Source organism: Somniosus microcephalus, chromosome 30 (genome assembly GCF_052327205.1).
Source record: "Somniosus microcephalus isolate GS21.2 chromosome 30, FLI_Smic_1.0, whole genome shotgun sequence".
Lineage (NCBI taxonomy): Eukaryota > Metazoa > Chordata > Chondrichthyes > Squaliformes > Somniosidae > Somniosus > Somniosus microcephalus.
In genome coordinates, this window is record NC_141016.1 from 13,559,468 (window position 1) to 13,579,116 (window position 19,649).

At 46.3% G+C, this 19,649-nt stretch overlaps 1 protein-coding gene across 1 annotated transcript in view; it reads left to right on the top strand.

Annotated features, from left to right (window-relative positions):
• The window catches only part of LOC147097924 (leucine-rich repeat transmembrane neuronal protein 4-like), a 448,233-nt gene extending 432,414 nt beyond the window's left edge, over positions 1-15,819 (top strand). The window contains exon 3 of the mRNA XM_085970848.1: positions 15,323-15,819. Coding sequence (XP_085826974.1) covers positions 15,323-15,547 — 225 coding nt within the window. The 3' untranslated portion in view covers positions 15,548-15,819. The remainder of the gene's footprint in view (positions 1-15,322) is intronic.
• Positions 15,820-19,649: the final 3,830 nt, after the last annotated feature.

Consider the following 19,649-nt stretch of genomic DNA (forward strand, 5'->3'; position numbering starts at 1 on the left):
CTGATTATCAAAATCCATGACAAGGCCTTGGACAATGTGGACCACTTTCCATACCTCGGGAGCCTACTGTCAACAAGGGCAGATGTCGATGACAAAGTCCAACACCGCCTTCAGTGTGCCAGTGCAGCCTTCGGTCGCCTGAGGAAGAGAGTGTTTGAAGACCAGGACCTCAAACCCGGAACCAATCTCATGGTCTACAGAGCAGTAGTGATACCCGCCCTGCTGTATGCCTCAGAGACATGGACCATGTACAGCAGGCATCTCAAAGCACTGGAGAGATACCACCAACGCTGCCGCCACAAGATCCTGCAAATCCATTGGCAGGATAGGCGCACCAACATCAGTGTTCTCGCTCAGGCCAACATCCCCAGCATCGAAGCTTTGACCACGCACGATCAACTCCAATGGACGGGTCACATCGTCCGCATGCCCGATACAAGACTCCCAAAACAATCGCTCTACTCAGAGCTCCGACGCGGCAAGAGAGCCCCAGGTGGGCAGAGGAAACGCTTCAAGGACACCCTCAAAGCCTCCTTGAAAAAGTGCAACATCCCCACCGACACCTGGGAATCCCTGGCCCAAGATCGCACAAAGTGGAGGAGAAGCATCCGGGAAGGCGCCGGACACCTTGAGTCTCTTCGCCGGGAGCAAGCGGAAGCCAAGCGCAAGCAGCGCAAGGAGCGCACGTCAACCCAAGCACCCCACCCACCCGCCCCTTCAACCACCATCTGCCCCATCTGTGACAGAGACCGTAGGTCCCGCATTGGACTCATCAGTCACCTGAGAACTAATTTTTAATGTGGAAGCAAGTCATCCTCGGTTCCGAGGGACTGCCTAAGAAGAAGTGAAGTTATGTTAAACTTGTATAGGATCCGAGTCAGATTGCATTTATAGTACTGTGCACGCTTCTGGTCTCCATATTATAAAAAGGACATAGAAGACACTGGAGAAAGTGCAAAAAATATTTACATAGATGGTACCGGAACTGAGAGATTACAGCTATCGGGGAAGATTGAACAGGTTTTTCTTTAGAAAGGAGAAGACTTAGAGGAGACCTGATGATAGAGGTCTTTAAAATTATGAATGGGTTGGACAGGGTCGATGTGGAGAGAATGTTTCCACTTGTGGGAGAATCCAAAACTAGGGGCCATAAATACAAGCTAATACAAATAAATCCCATAGGGAAATAAGGAGAAAAGTCTTTACTCATAGGGAGGTTAGAATGTGGAACTCGCTACCACAGGAAGTGGTTGAGGCAAATGGCTTAGATGCTTCCAAAAGGAAACTGGACGAGTACACGAGAGAAAAGGGAATAGAAAGATATGCTGAGAGGCTGAGGCGAGGCAGATGGAATGGGCGGAGACGCGTGCGGAGTATAAACACCAGCAGAGACTAGTTGGGCCGAATGGCCTGTTTCTGTGCTGTCTCTTCTATGTAATTTTGTGTAGTGGAAGGTCAGCAGTGACTGCGGCACTAAGCCTCAGTTTAAAGTGCTGCTGTCGATAAAATTTCCCCCAAACTGAAGGAAAACAATCGTCAGCCTTTTAGAAATATCTCCATGGCGATGTTTCACTTCTGCAGGCACCGAGTGGGTATCGGGAATCTGTGCATCTCTAGCCCACGGCTTTCCGCCCACTAATTTTAATAGGTGGGTAGAGGTCTGTGCACAGTTATTCGACATGTTGTTTCAGAGCACACCAGGACACAGATGCCGAAAATCTCCCACCCGCCCACCCAACCATCAATTCTTAAAACAGCAACGTTCCAACTTGCTCCCCTTCCATCCTGCAGACGCTGGAGTGTCTCTCCACTGCTGCCCTCAGCCCTCTAATACCTTGCCCAAAAGGCCGGCCTCCATGTGCCAGCCTGTATCAGAGAATCATAGAAACCTGCAGCCCAGAAAGAGGCCATTCGGCCCATCGTCAATCTTTGGAATTCTCTACCCCAGAGGGCCGTGGAGGCTCAGCCGTTGAGTATATTCAAGACAGAGACCGATAGATTTTTGGTCACTAAGGGAATCAAGGGACGTGGGGATAGGGTAGGAAAGTGGAGTTGAGGTCAAAGATCAGCCATGATCTTACTGAATGGCAGAGCAGGCTCAAGGGGCCGTATGGCCGACTCCTGCTCCTATGTCTTATGTTCTTATGCTCTTAAGACTATGGATGCTCAATCGTTGAGTATATTCAACACAGAGATCGATAGAATTTTGGACTCCAGGGGAATCAGGGGATGTGGAGATCGGGTGGGAAAGTGGAGTTGAGGTCAATGATCAGCCATGATCTTATTGAATGGCGGAGCAGGCTCGAGGGGCCGTATGTCCTACTACTGCTCCTATTTCTTAAGTTCTTACGAGATCTGGTAGAAAGTGCACTTCTAGGAATGAGGCTAGAGGTCAAGATCCAGTCTGGCTGTGATTCCCCCAATGGTGGAATTGCTTGCCAACACTCTCCGTCTAGACTGATGGGTGAAAAATGGCCATTTGGGTGCGGTACAGGAGGCAAGCGGTGACCCAGAAACCAAACCTCAGGACAGGCGTGGAAGCAAGGAAAAGGCAGATAACTAGGCGGGGGGTTGGTAGGGGGGAGGTGGGTGTTGATGGGATTACAGATTCCTACCTCAAAACCAGAAATGACATTTGAGCCTCCGATCTTTTTTTTTCTAAAAAAGTAAAAATGTTGCATTAAACCTGGACATGGACTGAATCCACCCAAAAGGATTAATTGCTCACGAGAGTGGCATGGCCCTTTAAATCAGTTGGCATCAGTGGGAAGATAATAGTTTGGAATAAGGTTTATGCCCTCTTCTCTCAGGTGACAGGAAAATCCTGGGCCGCATGATCAACAGAAGGCCTCCCAGCACCTCACTCATGTGGCCGTACCTCATGCGTGGAACTAGATGCTGAGCGCCAACAAGCTAATCGCACCCCCCGCCGATGGGGAGTGGTCACAGCCGTGCCCAGTCCTGCCAACGCAACGTCCACCCACTCATCCTTTCCAGCTGATGTCACTGCAGCGACAACAGGGGAAAGATTTGGTGATGCCTCCCCTTGGGGGCGCTAACGTTGCCAGGGCGCTAACGGGAGGCACAAAGCAACCCAATTATTCCCCCAACAACTTGCATTGATGTCGACCCTTTAATGTAGTAAAACGTCCCAAGGTGCTTCACAGGAACGTTAACTAACAAAATTTGACACCGAGCCACATAAGGAGATATTAGGACAGGTGACCAAAAGCTTGGTCAAAGAGGTAGGTTTTAAGGAGCATCTTAAAGAAGGAAAGAGAGGTAGAGAGGCAGAGAGGTTTAGGGAGGGAATTCCAGAGCTTAGGACCCAGGCAGCTGAAGGCACGGCCGTCAATGGTAGAGCGATTAAAATCGGGGATGCGCCAGAGGCCAGATATCTCGGAGGTTTGTAAGGCTGGAGGAGATTACAGAGATAGGGGAAGGGTGAGGCCATGGAGGGATTTGAACACAAAGATGAGAATTAGGTTTACACATTTTTCTTTGCCAAAAGTCTTACAAGAATGAAAGAAAAAGATTTGCATTTGTGCGGCGTCTCAACATGACTCTCATAAATGTCTCAAAGTGCTTCACATGTAACGCATTACGGCCGCCAATGGTGGAACGATTATAATCAGGGATGCGCAAGAGGCCAGATTTGGAGGAGCGCAGAGATCTCGGAGGGTTGTAGGGCTGGAGGAGGTTACATAGATAGGGAGGGGCGAGGCCATGGAGTGACCTGGAGCCATTATAGATCAGCGGGCACAGGGGTGATGGGTGAACGGGACTTGATGCGAGTTAGGACACAGGCAGCAGAGTTTTGGTTGAGCTCAAGTTTATGCAGGGTGGACGATGGCTGTGAAGCGCTTTGGGACGTCCTGAGGTCGTGAAAGGTGCTATATAAATGCAAGTCTTCCTTTTTTTAAAAAGAGATGAGGGCATTTAAGTGGTTAATATCATGTAGGTTTGCTCTTTGAAGAGAACAACTTCTGTTTTTTTCTCATGTTACCGTTAAACCGATAAAAGAAACTAAAAATCCAATTAAAACTCAAACGTCAATTAGATTTTAATTGAAAAATCAGTTGGCATATTTAATTAAAGATGACAGACACTAGATGATATGCATGAATGCTTAGATTAGCAATAAAAAATTAATAGCTCATAAAACATTATTAATTGCCAGATTATGCTGAAGGAGTATATTGTTATTGAAGTGTAATTCACTGATTCTGAGAGATATTTAAAAATTAATTTTTTTTTTAACTCCAAGCCTGAAGCACTTTGTGGTGAAGGATGATGGGTAATGTAACGACATGGTTTATCGGCCTTGCGTCTCTTCACCTGGTCCTGTCGTAGTCTCTCAGTGGATTTTAGTTATGGCTTCGTTATTGTCACTTCTTGTCTAGGACACAGGGTTAAAACCCACACTACCTCCCCCACCCCCCTCACCACCGCCCATACTAACAACAACAACAACAACTTGTATTTATATAGCACCTTTAACGTAGTAAAACGTCCCAGGGCACTTCACAGGAGCAATTATCAAACAAAATTTGACACCGAGCCACATAAGGATAAATTAGGGCAGGTGACCAAAAGCTTGGTCGAAGAGGTAGGTTTTAAGGAGCGTCTTAAAGGAGGAGAGAGAGGTAGCGAGGCGGAGAGGTTTAGGGAGGGATTTCCAGAGCTTAGGGCCCAGGCAACAGAAGGCACGGCCACCAATGGTTGCGCTCAAGAGGGCAGAATTAGAGGAGCGCAGATATCTCTTGGGGTTGTGAAGCTGAAGGAGATTACAGAGATAGGGAGGGGCGAGGCCATGGAGGGATTTGAAAATAAGGATGAGAATTTTGAAATCGAGGCGCTGCTTAACCGGGAGCCAATGTCGGTCAACGAGCACAGGGGTGATGGGCGAACGGGACTTGGTGCGAGTTAGGACACGGGCAACCGAGTTTTGGCTGACCTCAAGTTTACCTAGGGTGGAATGTGGGAGGCCAGCCAGGAGTGCGTTGGAATAGTCAAGTCTAGAGGTAACAAAGACATGGATGAGGGTTTCAGCAGCGGATGAGCTGAGGCAGGTGTGGAGACGGGCGATGTTACGGAGGTGGAAGTAGGCGGTCTTTGTTATGCTGCGGATATGTGGTCGGAAGCTCATTTCAGGGTCAACTATGACACCAAGGTTGAAAGTCTTGTCTCTCTCGCTGCTGGCTGTAAGGTATTGGTGCAAAATGAGTTTGCTCAGTCCCAATCCTGTTCAGGGTGGTCTTCAGCGCTCTGCTGAAAGACGCCCCCTGATCTGGCAATCGCACCCAGAAAAAACTGAAGTGTTTCTCCGTGCTGAAACTAAAGCGCAGTAGGAATATCGTTACCAGACCAGTATCGAGGCATATCAATGAGACAATGCTGAGAACAGCAAAGAAGAAAGACTTGCCTTTCTATCACGCCTTTCACGACCTCAGGACGCCCCAAAGCGCTTTCACAGCCAATTAAGTACTTCTGAAGTGCAGTCACTGTTGTAATGTGGGAAATAATTTGCACACAGCAAGCTTCCACAAACAGCAACGTGATAATAAACAGATCACCTGTTTTTGCTGATGTTGGTTTGAGGGATAAATATTGGCCCCAGGACACCGGGGCAAGAACTCCCCGCCCCGCTCTTCTTCCAATGTGCAGTGCGCAAAATTGGCGGCCGTGTTTCCTACCTTACAACAGCGACTACACTTCAAAAACAAGCTCTTCATTGGCTGTGAAGCACTTCGGGACGTCCGGTGGTCGTGAAAGGCGCTACATAAGTGCGAGTTCTTCCTTTCCATTGCTGCCAGTCATACTATAACCCACAAACTGCTTTTATTTCTTTTAATTGAGACGCCGAGGCCCATTGCGCTGAGGTCCTGTCGGTGCGAGTGTGTGGTCAGGTCATTCATCCATTTTAGCTGTATGTGGAAACGTGCTGTGTGCAAAATGGCGGCCACATTTCCCTAAATAACAGTCATTACACTTCACGGTAAGCCATGATCTGGTGCTTCCAGCTGCCTAGGGGGCCCCATACTCTGGAATTCCCTCCCTAAACCTCTCCGCCTCTCTCTCTCCTCCTTTAAGACACTCCTTAAAACCTGCCTCTTTGACCAAGCTTTTGGTCACCTGTCCTAATATCTCCTGATGTGGCTCGGTGTCAAATTTTGTTTGATAATCGCTCCTGTGAAGCGCCTTGGGACCTTCTACTGTGTTAAAGGCGCTATATAAATACAAGTTATTGTTGTTGAAGCACTGGAGGTATTTCCTCCATTTGCTAAGGTGCTACATAAGTCCACATCATTCTTTCCTCTCAGTAGGTACAAAGAAATTATGATTCTGAAATTGTGTGATAGGCTCTGAACACATGAACACTTCTCATGCAATAAGCCAGAACTCCCCAAGTTTGGTAGCGGAGGTGGTAAGTCATTTAAAGTGAATTAATTTAGAGCCATTGTCTGTTTCTTTACCTGTCCTATTACTATCTCGTCTCACCTTGACTATCTCTTAATGTCTCTTCTTTCATCCCCTCCCCCATTTCCCAACCCCCAAACTACCTTTTGTTTAATTTCCTGCCTTTTCTCTCAGTTCTGTAGAAGGGTTTCGACCTGAAACGTTGACTCTAATTTCTCTCCACGGATGTTGCCTGGCCTGCTGAGTTTTTCCAGCATTTTCTGTTGTTATTTCGGATTTCCAGCATCCGCAATATTTTGCTATCGTAAAGTGAATGGGCTAATGCCTTCCCCACAATCGTCTGAGATGGGATTTTAACCAAGGTGTCAAACTTTTTGTACGCCAGTAATTTCAGGGCCAATCCTTTCTGAACATCGCGAATGAGAAGTTACTGCTCGGCAATGGAGTGCAAACCTCAGATAATAATGCACGTGTCTCACAGCGCTTTAGATCGCAGGATTCCACATGCCCCACAAAGTCCAACTTCCATCTTAAAGATTGAGGCAAAGAACACGAAAAGATTAACCAGCACGGAACCCCTCGAAAACTCAGTGGACCACACACTGATTTCTTAAGTGGTTCAAGGCCGCAGGAATGTCCTATTTGGGCTGCCTATGAAATGATAAGCGCGTATTCTCTTTGTATCTGTGAACGGAGCTGCTGTTTAAATCCAGCATCCACCATTTTTAGCCCACTGAAATGCTGAAAGGATACACTTTGGAGATGGGCTGTGGATAATGAGTTGAAAATCGAATCAATATTAAAGGCGCGTTCAATTCGCAATCACTACAGCCAAGGTAGTGTGAAGTTGGCAGTGAGATAGTTCATGGTCTCATAGAATCTTACTGCACAGGAGGAGGCCATTCGGCCCATCATGCTTTGTGGCCGACTCTTTGAACGAGCTGTCCAATTAGTCCCACTCCCCCTGCTCTTTCCCCATTGCCCTGCTAATTTTTCCTATTCATAGAAACATAGAAGATAGGAGCAGGAGTAGGCCATTCGGCCCCTCGAGCCTGCTCCGCCATTCAATGAGATCATGGCTGATCATTCAAATTCAGTACCCTGTCCCTGCCTTCTCCCCATATCCCTTGATCCCTTTAGCCTTAAGAAATATATCTAACTCCTTCTTGAATATATTTAATGAATTGGCCTCCACTGCCTTCTGTGGTAGAGAATTCCACAGGTTCACCACTCACTGGGTGAAGAAATTCCTCCTCATCTCTGTCCTAAATGGCTTACCCCTTATCCTTAGACTGTGACCTCTGGTTCTGGACTCCCCGGCCATCGGGGACATCCTTCCTGCATCTAGTCTGTCTAGTCCTGTTAGAATTTTATAAGTTTCAATGAGATCCCCACTCATTCTTCTAAACTCCAGCGAATATAAGCCTAATCGACCCAATCTCTCCTCATATGTCATTCCTGCCATCCCAGGTATCAGTCTGGTGAATCTTCGCTGCACTCCCTCCATGGCAAGAACATCCTTCCTCAGATAAGGCGACCAAAACTGCACACAATACTCAAGGTGTGGTCTCACCAAGGCCCTGTACAACTGCAGCAAGACATCCTTGTTCCTGTACTCGAACCCTCTCGCTACGAAGGCCAACATACCATTTGCCTTCTTAACCGCCTGCTGCACCTGCATGCTTACCTTCAGCGACTGGAGCACAAGGACACCCAGGTATCGTTGCACTTCCCCTTCTCCCAATCTTCAAGTATTTATCCAATCCCCTTTTGAAAGTTACCATTGAATCTGCTTCCACCGCCCTTTCAGGCAGCGCGTTCCAGGTCACAACAACTCGCAGCGTTAAAAAGATTTCTCCTCAACTCCCCTCTGGCTCTTTTGCCAATTATTTTAAACCCGTGCCCTCTGGTTACCGACCCACCCGCCAGTGGAAACAGTTATTTACTCGATCCAAACCCCTCAGTTTAAATTATTCTCGATAACCCACTGGCCGCTCAAGATTCATTCAATTCGATTCGCTAGTGGCACTGATGAGGGGCTGTGGAGTGGAGTGGTGCACATTATATCACAAGATGGTCAGAAACCTGCAAAATAAAAATGTCAAAAATCATTTGAGCACTGTTACTGAATGAATATTATGCAAAGGACATATCAGGAGTGATTGGGGGAAAGAACCACTTGCTGTTGCAACTTAAATGAAGCTGAGTGCTGGGTTTCTGGAGCCGCTAACAGAATGTGGAAGTTATGCTGAAGCTGTACAAAGCCCTGGTTAGACCACACCTGGAGCACTGTGAGCAGTTCTGGACACCACACCTTAGGAAGGATATATTGGCCTTGGAGGGAGTGCAGCGTAGGTTTACCAGAATGATACCCGGACTTCAAGGGTTAAGTTACGAGAAGAGATTACACAAACTAGGGTTGTATTCCCTGTAATTTAAAAGGTTAAGGGGCGATCTGATCGAAGTTTTCAAGATATTAAGGGGAACAGATAGAGTAGATAGAGAGAAAGTATTTCCGCTGGTTGGGGAGTCTCGGACTAGGGGGCATAGTCTAAAAATTAGAGCCAGACCTTTCAGGAGTGAAATTAGGAAACACTTCTACGCACAAAGGGTGGTAGAAGTTTGGAACTCTCTTCCGCAAACGGCAGTTGATGCTCAATCAATGGTTAATTTTAAATCGGAGATTGATAGATTTTTGTTAATCAAAATTATCAAGGGATATGGGCCAGAGGCAGGTATATGGAGTAAGGACACAGATCAGCCGTGATCTCATAGAATGGCGGAACAGGCTTGAGGGGCTGAATGGCCTCCTCCTGTTCCTATGTTCCTGGAACATTTACCACAGGCACAGCACTCTCAGTGGCTCCATTGGGAGGCCCTGAGGTCGTGAAAGGCCCTATAGCTTTCTTTCTGTCTTACTGCATCTCGGAAAAGCCTCAGTTGCTTCTTTCATCGCTTCCTCTTGAATTTGCCAGCGCTATCAACCTCCATTATTGTGGTGTATGTAACCTGTTCCACCTTAAGAGAACTACCTTAAGAGATGTACTACTTTCTCTTGGCTGCTGTATACTGTAATACTGTAATACCGGTGGTGACCACACCGGTATATAAGTGTTGTGTAGGGATTTGCTGGGCAGTTCAGCCCTGACCTCCGAATAGTAAAGACCTGTTAAAAGTTATTCTTGTTGTCTGTGTCCAGTGATTGATCCTAAACATAACTGGGACGCACAGACTCAACAGTGGCGACGAGTCCGATCTTACCCTGCGGCAATTTTACATCCAAGGCAGCTTCGTCCTCAAAACGGGCGTCGAGAAGAGGCATCCGCCCTCATCATCCTGCTGAGCACCATCGCACGGGAGGCATCGAGAACCCGGGTTAAAAAGAAAAAGAATTCTGACCACGAAGCAAGCGGGGCTGCGAGGCAAAGCAGCGTCGGGGAGTGAGAACCGCTGGGGAGGCGAGAACGGCAGCAGCAAGGCAATCGCCATTGCAGCCAGCGGGGGAAGAAGGCAAACGCGGGAATCCGCCATTGTAGTCGGCGGGGGAAGAAGACGAGCGTGGGAAAGACCGCCAAGCGCGGGAAGCCGCCATTTTAGTAGGCGGGGGAAGAAGACAAGCGCGGGAAGCCGCCATTTTGAGAAAAAGAAAAATTTAAAAACTTGCAAGGATGCCTAAACATGGGAGCATTAATACCTTTGATAGTGATATCGAAGATTGGACCACGTATGTAGAACGCATGGAAGTTTATTGTAAAGCAAATAAGGTACCAGATGATGAGAAAGCACTAACCTTATTAAGCTCAATGGGTGCGAAGACATACGGGCTATTGAAGCACCTTCTATCACCAAATAAACCGACGGATCAGACTTTCGCGAATATTGTTACTGTCCTGAAAAATTATTTAAACCCCACGCCGCTGATGATAGCGGAACGATTTAAATTTTACAGAAGAACGCAGTTGAAAGACGAAAACAACGCTGAATTTTTAATTGAACTACGTAAGCTATCGAAGTACTGTCAGTTTGGAACAGGACTAGCAGATGCGCTGAGAGATAAATTTGTGTGTGGATTGTTAAAAGAAGGAACACAAAAGCGACTGCTTGAGGAGAATGATCTTACACTTGATAAAGCTGTCACTATTGCAGCATCGCAAGAAGCCGCAGCGAGAGGCACTGCGGAAATGCAGCTATGGTCACCGGAACTCTGCACCAATCAAATGGTCTTGAGTACAGTAAAATGTTATCGTTGTGGAAAGACAATGCACGATCAGAACCAGTGCTGGTTCAAAAATCAGGAATGCAGAAAATGTGGCAGGCTTGGTCACATAGCTAAAGTATGCCGGTCAGGAAAGAAGACCAGCAACAAAAAGTCACCGCAGGAAAAGTACAGAAAGGTACACAAGGTGACAGAGAACAGTCCGAACGAACAGAAGTCAAATTCAGACTCCAGCAGTAATGAACTGGGTAGTCTAAGAGTACACAATGTTGGTAAGGAAGCAGACCTCCAAACAATTTGGGTCACACTTCAGATAGCAGGAGTCCAAGTGAAGATGGAATTGGACACTGGATCGGCATTGACGGTCATGAATAAGAAAGATTATAAAAGGTTATTCCCACATATTCCCCTACGGGATACGGAGATTGTATTGAAAACATACACGGGGCAAAGAGTATACCCCATCGGGAAAATAGAGGTAAAGGTGGTCCACAAGGGCAAAGAAAGCCGAGGAATGGACTTATATGTGCTACTTGAGGGAGGTCCACCACTACTGGGACGGGAGTGGATTAGGAAAATAAATATGGACTGGCATTCCTTAAAAGCACTAACGGTAGATTCCGGTACAAAAGATGTCAAACCTAAATGATTGTCCAGAATATTGGACGATGCTAAAGAGGTGTTCCAACAGGGACTGGGAACACTGAGAGGAATTACGGCAAACATCAAGGTTGAAGAACATGCAAACCCGAAATTTTTCAAAGCCAGACCTTATGCAATACGACCTGCTGTGGAAGCTGAGCTGGAAGGGCTAGAACGTTCAGGAGTACTGTCTAAGGTAGACTGGAGTGAGTGGGCCATGCCCATTGTCCCCGTCATGAAGCGTTCATCGAGCAACAAGCCGGGGGAACCGGGGAAGGTTCGCATCTGTGGAGATTTCAAGATCACTGTTAATCCGGTTCTTCACACGGTGCAGTATCCGCTTCCGTGGATTGAGGATATCTTCGCTTCGTTGTCTGGCGGGAAACACTTCACCAAGATAGACCTGGCGCAGGCGTACTTACAGATGGAAGTTGAGGAAGAGTCATGCCAGTATCTCACGATCAACACGCATAGAGGCTTGTACCGGTATAATAGACTGGTTTTTGGAGTGGCATCGGCTCCAGCAATTTGGCAGAGGGCCATGGAGCAGGTATTACAGGGAATTCCAAGTACACAATGTTACCTGGACGATATTCTGATTACAGGAGATGATGACGAGGAACACCTTGCAAACTTGGAACTGGTGCTCACCAGATTGAAAGAATATGGTCTTCGAGTTAATCGCCAGAAATGTGAATTCTTTCAGAAGCGGATCTCGTACTGTGGTCATGTCATTGATCAGGAGGGGCTTCATAAGTCTCCTGACAAGATCGAAGCTGTTGTGAAGGCTCCCGCTCCAGATAATGTATCCCAATTGAGGTCGTTTCTAGGGTTGATTAACTATTACCATAAGTTTCTGCCAAATTTATCCACGGTGCTGCACCCGCTGAACGCTCTTTTGCAGAAGGGAGTACCATGGAAGTGGAGCGAGGACTGTAAGAGGGCCTTTCGCAAAAGCAAGGCATTGATCACCTCAGAGGAAGTGTTGGCTCACTTCAACCCAACGCTGCCTATTCGTTTGGCTTGTGATGCTTCTCCATATGGTATTGGGGCAGTACTCTCACACAAGTTGCCAAATGGCCAGGAGAGGCCAGTTGCGTTCGCATCCAGACCATTGACCTCCGCTGAGCGCAACTATGCTCAGATAGATAGGGAGACTCTCAGCCTTGTGTGGGGAGTAAAGAAGTTTAATCATTACCTGCAGGGCTAAAAGTTTACGCTTCTGACAGACCACCAGCCGTTGGTATCCATTTTTAACCCTAAGAAGGGTGTTTCGGTGATGACAGCACAGAGACTCCAGAGATGGTCCCTTTTCCTAGGGGCACATCAATATCAGATAGAATTCAAAGGTACAAAGCAGCATGGTAATGCTGATGGGCTGTCGCGCCTGCCACTACCTACAGAGGAGGAGGCACCGACGGTTGACCCTGTTGAGTTATTTCACTCGACCATCATCGAATGTTTACCAGTCACCAATGCAAGTATTGAAAGAGAAACCAGGAACGACCCGACACTGTCCAGGGTCTACGAAGTGACAGTGAAGGGATGGCCAGCACATGGTGATCCACTGTTACCGGCATTCTCAGCAAGACGAGAACAGCTGTCCGTCTGTCAAGGAACATTGATGTATGGAACAAGGGTGATTATTCCTCCTAAGTTAAGAGAGAGCGTTCTAAAGGAACTGCATGAAGGTCATCTGGGGGGAGTCAAGATGAAAAGCCTTGCTAGGGCTTATGTGTGGTGGCCGGGTATCGACCAACAGATAGAGGAGCTGACGAAAAGCTGCTCAGGGTGCCAAAAAGTGCAAAATGCACCTCCGATTGCACCGCTGCATCCATGGGAATGGCCTTCAACCCCATGGCAACATGTACATATTGACTTTGCTGGTCCATTCATGGACTCCATGTTTTTAATTGCGGTGGACGCACATTCTAAATGGCCAGAAGTGATTAAGATGACTACCACTACCTCGGAAAAGACGATCGCGGTGTTAAGAACGATATTTGCAAGAAATGGATTGCCAGAACAAATATGTTCAGACAACGGACCGCAGTTCGTGTCAGAAGAATTCCAGAGATTCATGAAGAAGAATGGGGTGAAACATTATACCTCTGCCCCATATCATCCAGCTACAAACGGGTTGGCCGAGAGATTTGTACAAACGTTTAAAAAAGCAATAAAGGCCATGAGCGAAGATCAGATTCCACTACAACACAAGGTGGACAAATTCCTACTGGCATATCGAAACGCCACTCATGCAGTGACAAACCAAAGTCCTGCCATGATGTTCTATAACAGGAGGTTGCGGTCCAGGTTGGACTTGTTAAAACCAAATGTGCGGAGGGAAGTTGAAAACAAACAGTTCCAGCATATAAATAACAAGACCACTCGGAGCTTCGAAATAGGACAACCAGTGTTAGCCCGGGACTATAAAAACGAGAAATGGCAATCTGGAACAATTCGGGCCAGACAAGGACCCCTGATGTACACGGTAGATATTGGTGAAAATGTAATACAGCGTCATGCTGACCAACTGGTAGAATCGAGAACAAGGGTCGAACCCATGGTTACGGCAGAGACAACCGTGGAAGAAGTTAGTGAACCTGAAGCATCTACCTCAGAAGTGAATGTACCTGATGATGATGTCCAATCCATAAGAGACCAACTAGATGAGTCACCCCAGCAACGAGAATCAGAGACCCCTGAAAGGCGTTATCCAACTCGAATCAGGAGGCCTCCTCAGAGACTGAATCTTTGAACTGTTTTGCATGAAGTTGTATATATATATGTTATTATGTTATGTTAAATGGGGATATAACTGTTCAGCTAAAAAGGGAGGATTGTGGTGTATGTAACCTGTTCCACCTTAAGAGAACTACCTTAAGAGATGTACTACTTTCTCTTGGCTGCTGTATACTGTAATACTGTAATACCGGTGGTGACCACACCGGTATATATGTGTTGTGTAGGGATTTGCTGGGCAGTTCAGCCCTGACCTCCGAATAGTAAAGACCTGTTAAAAGTTATTCTTGTTGTCTGTGTCCAGTGATTGATCCTAAACATAACTGGGACACACAGACTCAACAATTATCCCTTAGCCAGCACCTAAAAAACAGATGATCTGGTAAATTATTTCATTGCCGTTTGCTGGGAGCTTGCAGTGCGCGAACTGGCTGCTGCTTTTCCTATATTACAACGGTCACCGTGATTACAACAGTACTGCATTGGCTATAAAGCACTTTGGGATATACTGGAGTCATGAAAGGCACTATATAAATGAAAGTCTATCTTTGTGTTGTAATGCATCTTTGAAAACCCAATTTTCCAGCACTATCAGACTCCCCAGGCAGCCACAGTCACCAACTGTGTGTGAAGTCAATAATGCTAAACCATCTGTTCACTCTCCCCTCCTCTGAGCTTAAGTCAGTGCCTCCTGATAACAGAGTTTGTGGTTGAATCAGACAAATTACTGTCCGGATACCCCATCACGTAAGAAAACTACTCGGCACTTGGTCAGAGTATTAAACAAGGCTTTAATCAACTGTTTCACAACATGGAGATCTAGTTGTGTCCTTCACTAGTTCCTGTTTACAAAATGTCCTGAGCAAGCTGGGCCCATGTCCGAGTATTTATACTCTCCCTGGACAGCGCCACCAGCAGGCCGCCCAGTATTATTTCATACATCATTTCTACATGAATGGCAAGATTCATGTCACCACCTTTATTCAAATTTTATTTAATCTCAACAGGTGGAGTTCTGCAGCGGGAGTGATCACAGGGTAACTGTCGGGATCGCAACCCCGTGGACGTTCCGGGTCATATATTTTTAGGGTAGTGGAACTAATTGGAGAGCTCTACCAAAGAGCCGGCACAGGCACGATGGGCCAAATGGCCTCCTTCTGTGCTATGATTCTCCTACTTCATTTATACATGTTGTACTGAAGTAGTTTGAAGCATTTACTATTGCTAACAAAACCTCACCTCTGCCCGCAAGATCAGCTGGGGTATCTGTAATAATGCTCTTCTGTTTTTTTTTACTTACAGACGCCTCTGCCCATGAACATCACAGCCTTTTACAACTACGATCAGCCGCTGGTTGGGTACTGCAAAGCACATCAGACTCTTCACATACACAAGCGGTATGAGACCGCCCTCCAGGAAGAACCGGAACCCGGCACCATGGAGCCGGGTATGAGTCGGAATGTCATTAGTACAGTCGCCCGCTCGGCTATACCCAACATACATCTCGAAGCACCTCACTCACCCTAGAAAGACAGCCCCGCAAGTGACGGACCTTTGTGCGGCAAGCTCTAGTCTGGAAGAACAAAAAAAAAGACAAAGGAGGATAAAGATAAACATTTAAGTGGTCCTTGCTGAGTTTTAAAAGAAAATACAACTCTGAACATTCTGTGGCCATCAACCTCAACAGCTAAACTTCAGAACGTTGACGTCCTTCTGATTTTCTGTGCTTTGGTATTTGATGATGTAAATATAAGACTCTGCTTACCATGTTCTTAAGAAAATAAACTAAAAACTGTAAAGGATGGGTCAACTATTTGCATAGTTATGCTTTTATTACAAAAGGATTGGAGTATAAGAGTAAAGAAGTCTTACTGCAATTATATAGGGCCCTGGTGAGACCACACCTGGAGTACTGTGCACAGTTTGGTCTCCTTACCTAAGGAAGGATATACTTGCCATAGAGGGAGTGCAGCGAAGGTTCACCAGACTGATTCCTGGGGTGTGGGAATTGTCCTATGAGGAGGGATTGAGTAGACTAGGCCTACGTTCATAGAATCATAGAATCATAGAATGGGTGCAGCACGGAAGGAGGCCATTCAGCCCATCAAGCCCGTGCCGGCTCTCTGCGAGAGCACACCAGCTAGTCCCACTCCCCCGCCCCTTCCCCGTAGCCCTGCAAATTTCTTTCCTTCAGGTACTTATCCAACTCCCTTTTGAAAGCCGTGACTGAATCTGCCTCCACCACCCTTTCAGGCAGTGCATTCCAGTTCTTAACCACTCACTGCGTAAAAAAGTTTATTCTTATGTCGTCTTTGGTTCTTTTGTCAATCACCTTAAATCTGTGTCCTCTGGTTCTCGACCCTTCTGCCAATGGGAATAGTTTCTCTCTATCTACTCTGTCCAGACCCCTCATGATTTTGAACACCTCGGTCAAATCTCCTCTCAATCTTCTCTGTTCTAAGGAGAACAACTCCAGCTTCTTCAGTCTATCCACGTAACTGAAGTCCCTAATCCCTGGAATCATTCTCGTAAATCTTTACTGCACCCTCTCTAAAGCCTTCACATCCTTCCTAAAGTGCGGTGCCCAGAATTGGACACAGTACTCCAGTTGAGGCCGAACCAGTGTTTTATAAAGGTTCATCATCATTTCCACTCTTTTGTACTCTATACCTCTATTTATGAAGCCCAGAATCCCGTAAGTCATTTTAACTGATTTCTCAACCTGCCCTGCCACCTTCAACGATTTGTGCACACATACCCCAAGTCTCTCTGTTCGTGCACCCACTTCAGGATTGTACCATTTAGTTTATATGTCCTCCTCATTCTTTCTACCAAAATTAATCACTCCACACTTTTCTGCGTTAAATTTCATCTGCCAAATGTCCGCCCATTTCACCAGCCTGTCTATGTCTTCCTGAAGTCTATCACTCTCCTCCTCACTGTTCACTATACTTCCAAGTTTTGTGTCATCTGCAAATTTTGAAATTGTGCCCTGTACATCCACGTGCAAGTCATTAATATATATCAAGAAAAGCAGTGGTCCTAGAACCGACCCCCGGGGAACACCCCTGTGTACCTTCCTCCAGTCCGAAAAACAACCGTTCACCACTACTCTCTGTTTCCTATCACTTAGCCAATTCCATATCCATACTGCCACTGTCCCTTTTATTCCATAGGTTTCAACTTTGCTGGCAAGTCTATTATGTGGCACTTTGTCGAACGCCTTTTGGAAATCCATGTACACAACGTCAACTGCATTACCCTCATCAACCCTCTCTGTTACCTCATCAATGAACTCAATCAAGTTAGTTAAACACAATTTGCCTTTAACAAATCCATGCTGGCTTTCCTTAATTAATCCACACTTGTCCAAGTGACTGTTCATTTTAAAGAAAATAAAGAAAGACTTGCATTTATATAGCGCCCTTCACGACCACCGCACGTCCCAAAGCGCTTTACAGCCAATGAAGTACTTTTGAAGCAGAGTCACTGTTGTAATGTGGGAAACTCGGCAGCCAATTTGCGCACAGCAAGCTCCCACAAACAGCAATGTGAAAATGACCAGATAATCTTTTTAAGTGATGTTGGTTTATGGAGAAATATTTTGTCCCTGATTACTGTTTCCAAAAGCTTCCCTACTACCGAGGTCAAACTGACTGGCCTGTAGTTGCTGGGTTTATCTTTTCACCCTTTTTTGAACAATGGTGTAACATTTGCAATTCTCCAGTCCTCTGGCACCACCCCCGTATCTATGGAGGATTGGAATATTATGGCCAGTACCTCCGCGATATCCACCCTCAATTCCCTCAGCATCCTAGGATGCATCCCATCTGCTCCTGGTGATTTATCTACTTTAAGTACAGCCAGCCTTTCTAATACTTCCTCTTTATCAATTTTTATCCTAGCAAGTATCATCACTACCTCCTCCTTTACTATGTCTACTTGGTGAAGACAGATGCAAAGTACTCGTTTAGTACCTCAGCCATACCCTCTGCCTCCATGCGTAGGTCTTTTTGGTTCCTAATCGGCCCCACCCCTCCTCTTACTACTCTTTTACTATTTATATGCCTATAGAAGACTTTTGGATGAACTTTTATGTTGGCTGCCATTCTATTCCCTTACCCCTCTTTGCCCCTCTTATTTTTTTTTTCACTTCTCCTCTGACCTTTCTATATATAGCCTGATTCTCACATGTATTTGCAACCTGACATCTGTCATACGCACTCTTTTTCTGCTTCATCGTATTCTCTATCTCTTTCGTCATCCAGGGAGCCCTGACTTTAGTTGCCCTGCCTTTTCCCCTAGTGGGAATGTACCTCGACTGTACCAGAACTATTTCCTCTTTAAAGGCAGCCCATTGTTCCATTACAGCTTTGCCTGCCAAACTTTGATTCCAGTTTACCCCAGCCAGATCCGTTCTCATCCCACTGAAATTGGCCTTCCCCCCAGTTAAACAGATTGCTCCCTGCCCTTTTCCATAGCTAATCCAAACCTTATGATACTGTGATCACTGTTCCCTAAATGTTCATCTACTGATGCTTGCTCCACTTGACCTACCTCATTCCCCAGAACCAGATCCAGCAATGCCTCCTCCCTCGTTGGGCCGGGAAACATACTGATCAAGAAAGTTCTCCTGAACACTCTTCAGAAATTCTTCCCCTTCTCTGCCCTTTACACTATTATTATCCCAGTCTATATTAGGATAGTTGAAGTCCCCCAGTATCACTACTCTATAGTTCTTGCACCTCTCTGTAATTTCTCTGCAAATTTGCTCCTCCATATCTTTCCCACTATTTGGTAGTCTATAGAATACACCTAGTAGTGTAATGGCACCTCTATTATTTCTTAACTCTAGCCATATAGATTCTGTCCTTGACCCCTCCAGGACGTCCTCCCTCTCCAGCACTGTAACATTCTCCTTGACCAATATTGGCACACCAACTCCTATCTTTCCTTCCCTATCTTTCCTGAACACTTTATAACCAGGAATATTTAATACCCAATCCTGCCCTTTTTTGAGCCAGGTCTCAGTTATTGCCACAACATCATATTCCCATGTGTGCCTGCAGCTCACTTACCTTGTTTATTGCGCTTCGTGCGTTCACATACACACACTGTAAGCCCAGCTTAGACCATCCTGTATTCTCTCTTAGTTTGACCCCACCTAATACCTTAGAATTCCCTAGAGTTTAGAAGAATGAGAGGTGATCTCATTGAAACGTATAAAATTCTTAAGTGGCTTGACAGGGTAGATGCTGGGAGGATGTTTCCCCCTGGCTGGGGAGTCTAGAACTAGGGGGTCACAGTCTCAGAATAAGGGGTCGGCCATTTAGGACTGAGATGAGGAGAAATTTCTTCACCCAGAGGGTGGTGAATCTTTGGAATTCTCTACCCCAGAGGGCTGTGGATGTTCATTCATTGGGTATATTCAAGACAGAGATCGATAGATTTTTGGATGCTAAGTGAATCAAGGGAGATGGGATAGTGTGGAAAGGTGGTGTTGAGGTAGAAGATCAGCCATGATCCTATTGAATGGCGGAGCAGGCTCGAGGGGCCGAATGGCCGACTCCTGCTCCTATTTCTTATGCTCTTACATTCCCCAATTTGCAGTTCTCCAACGAGGAGAGAT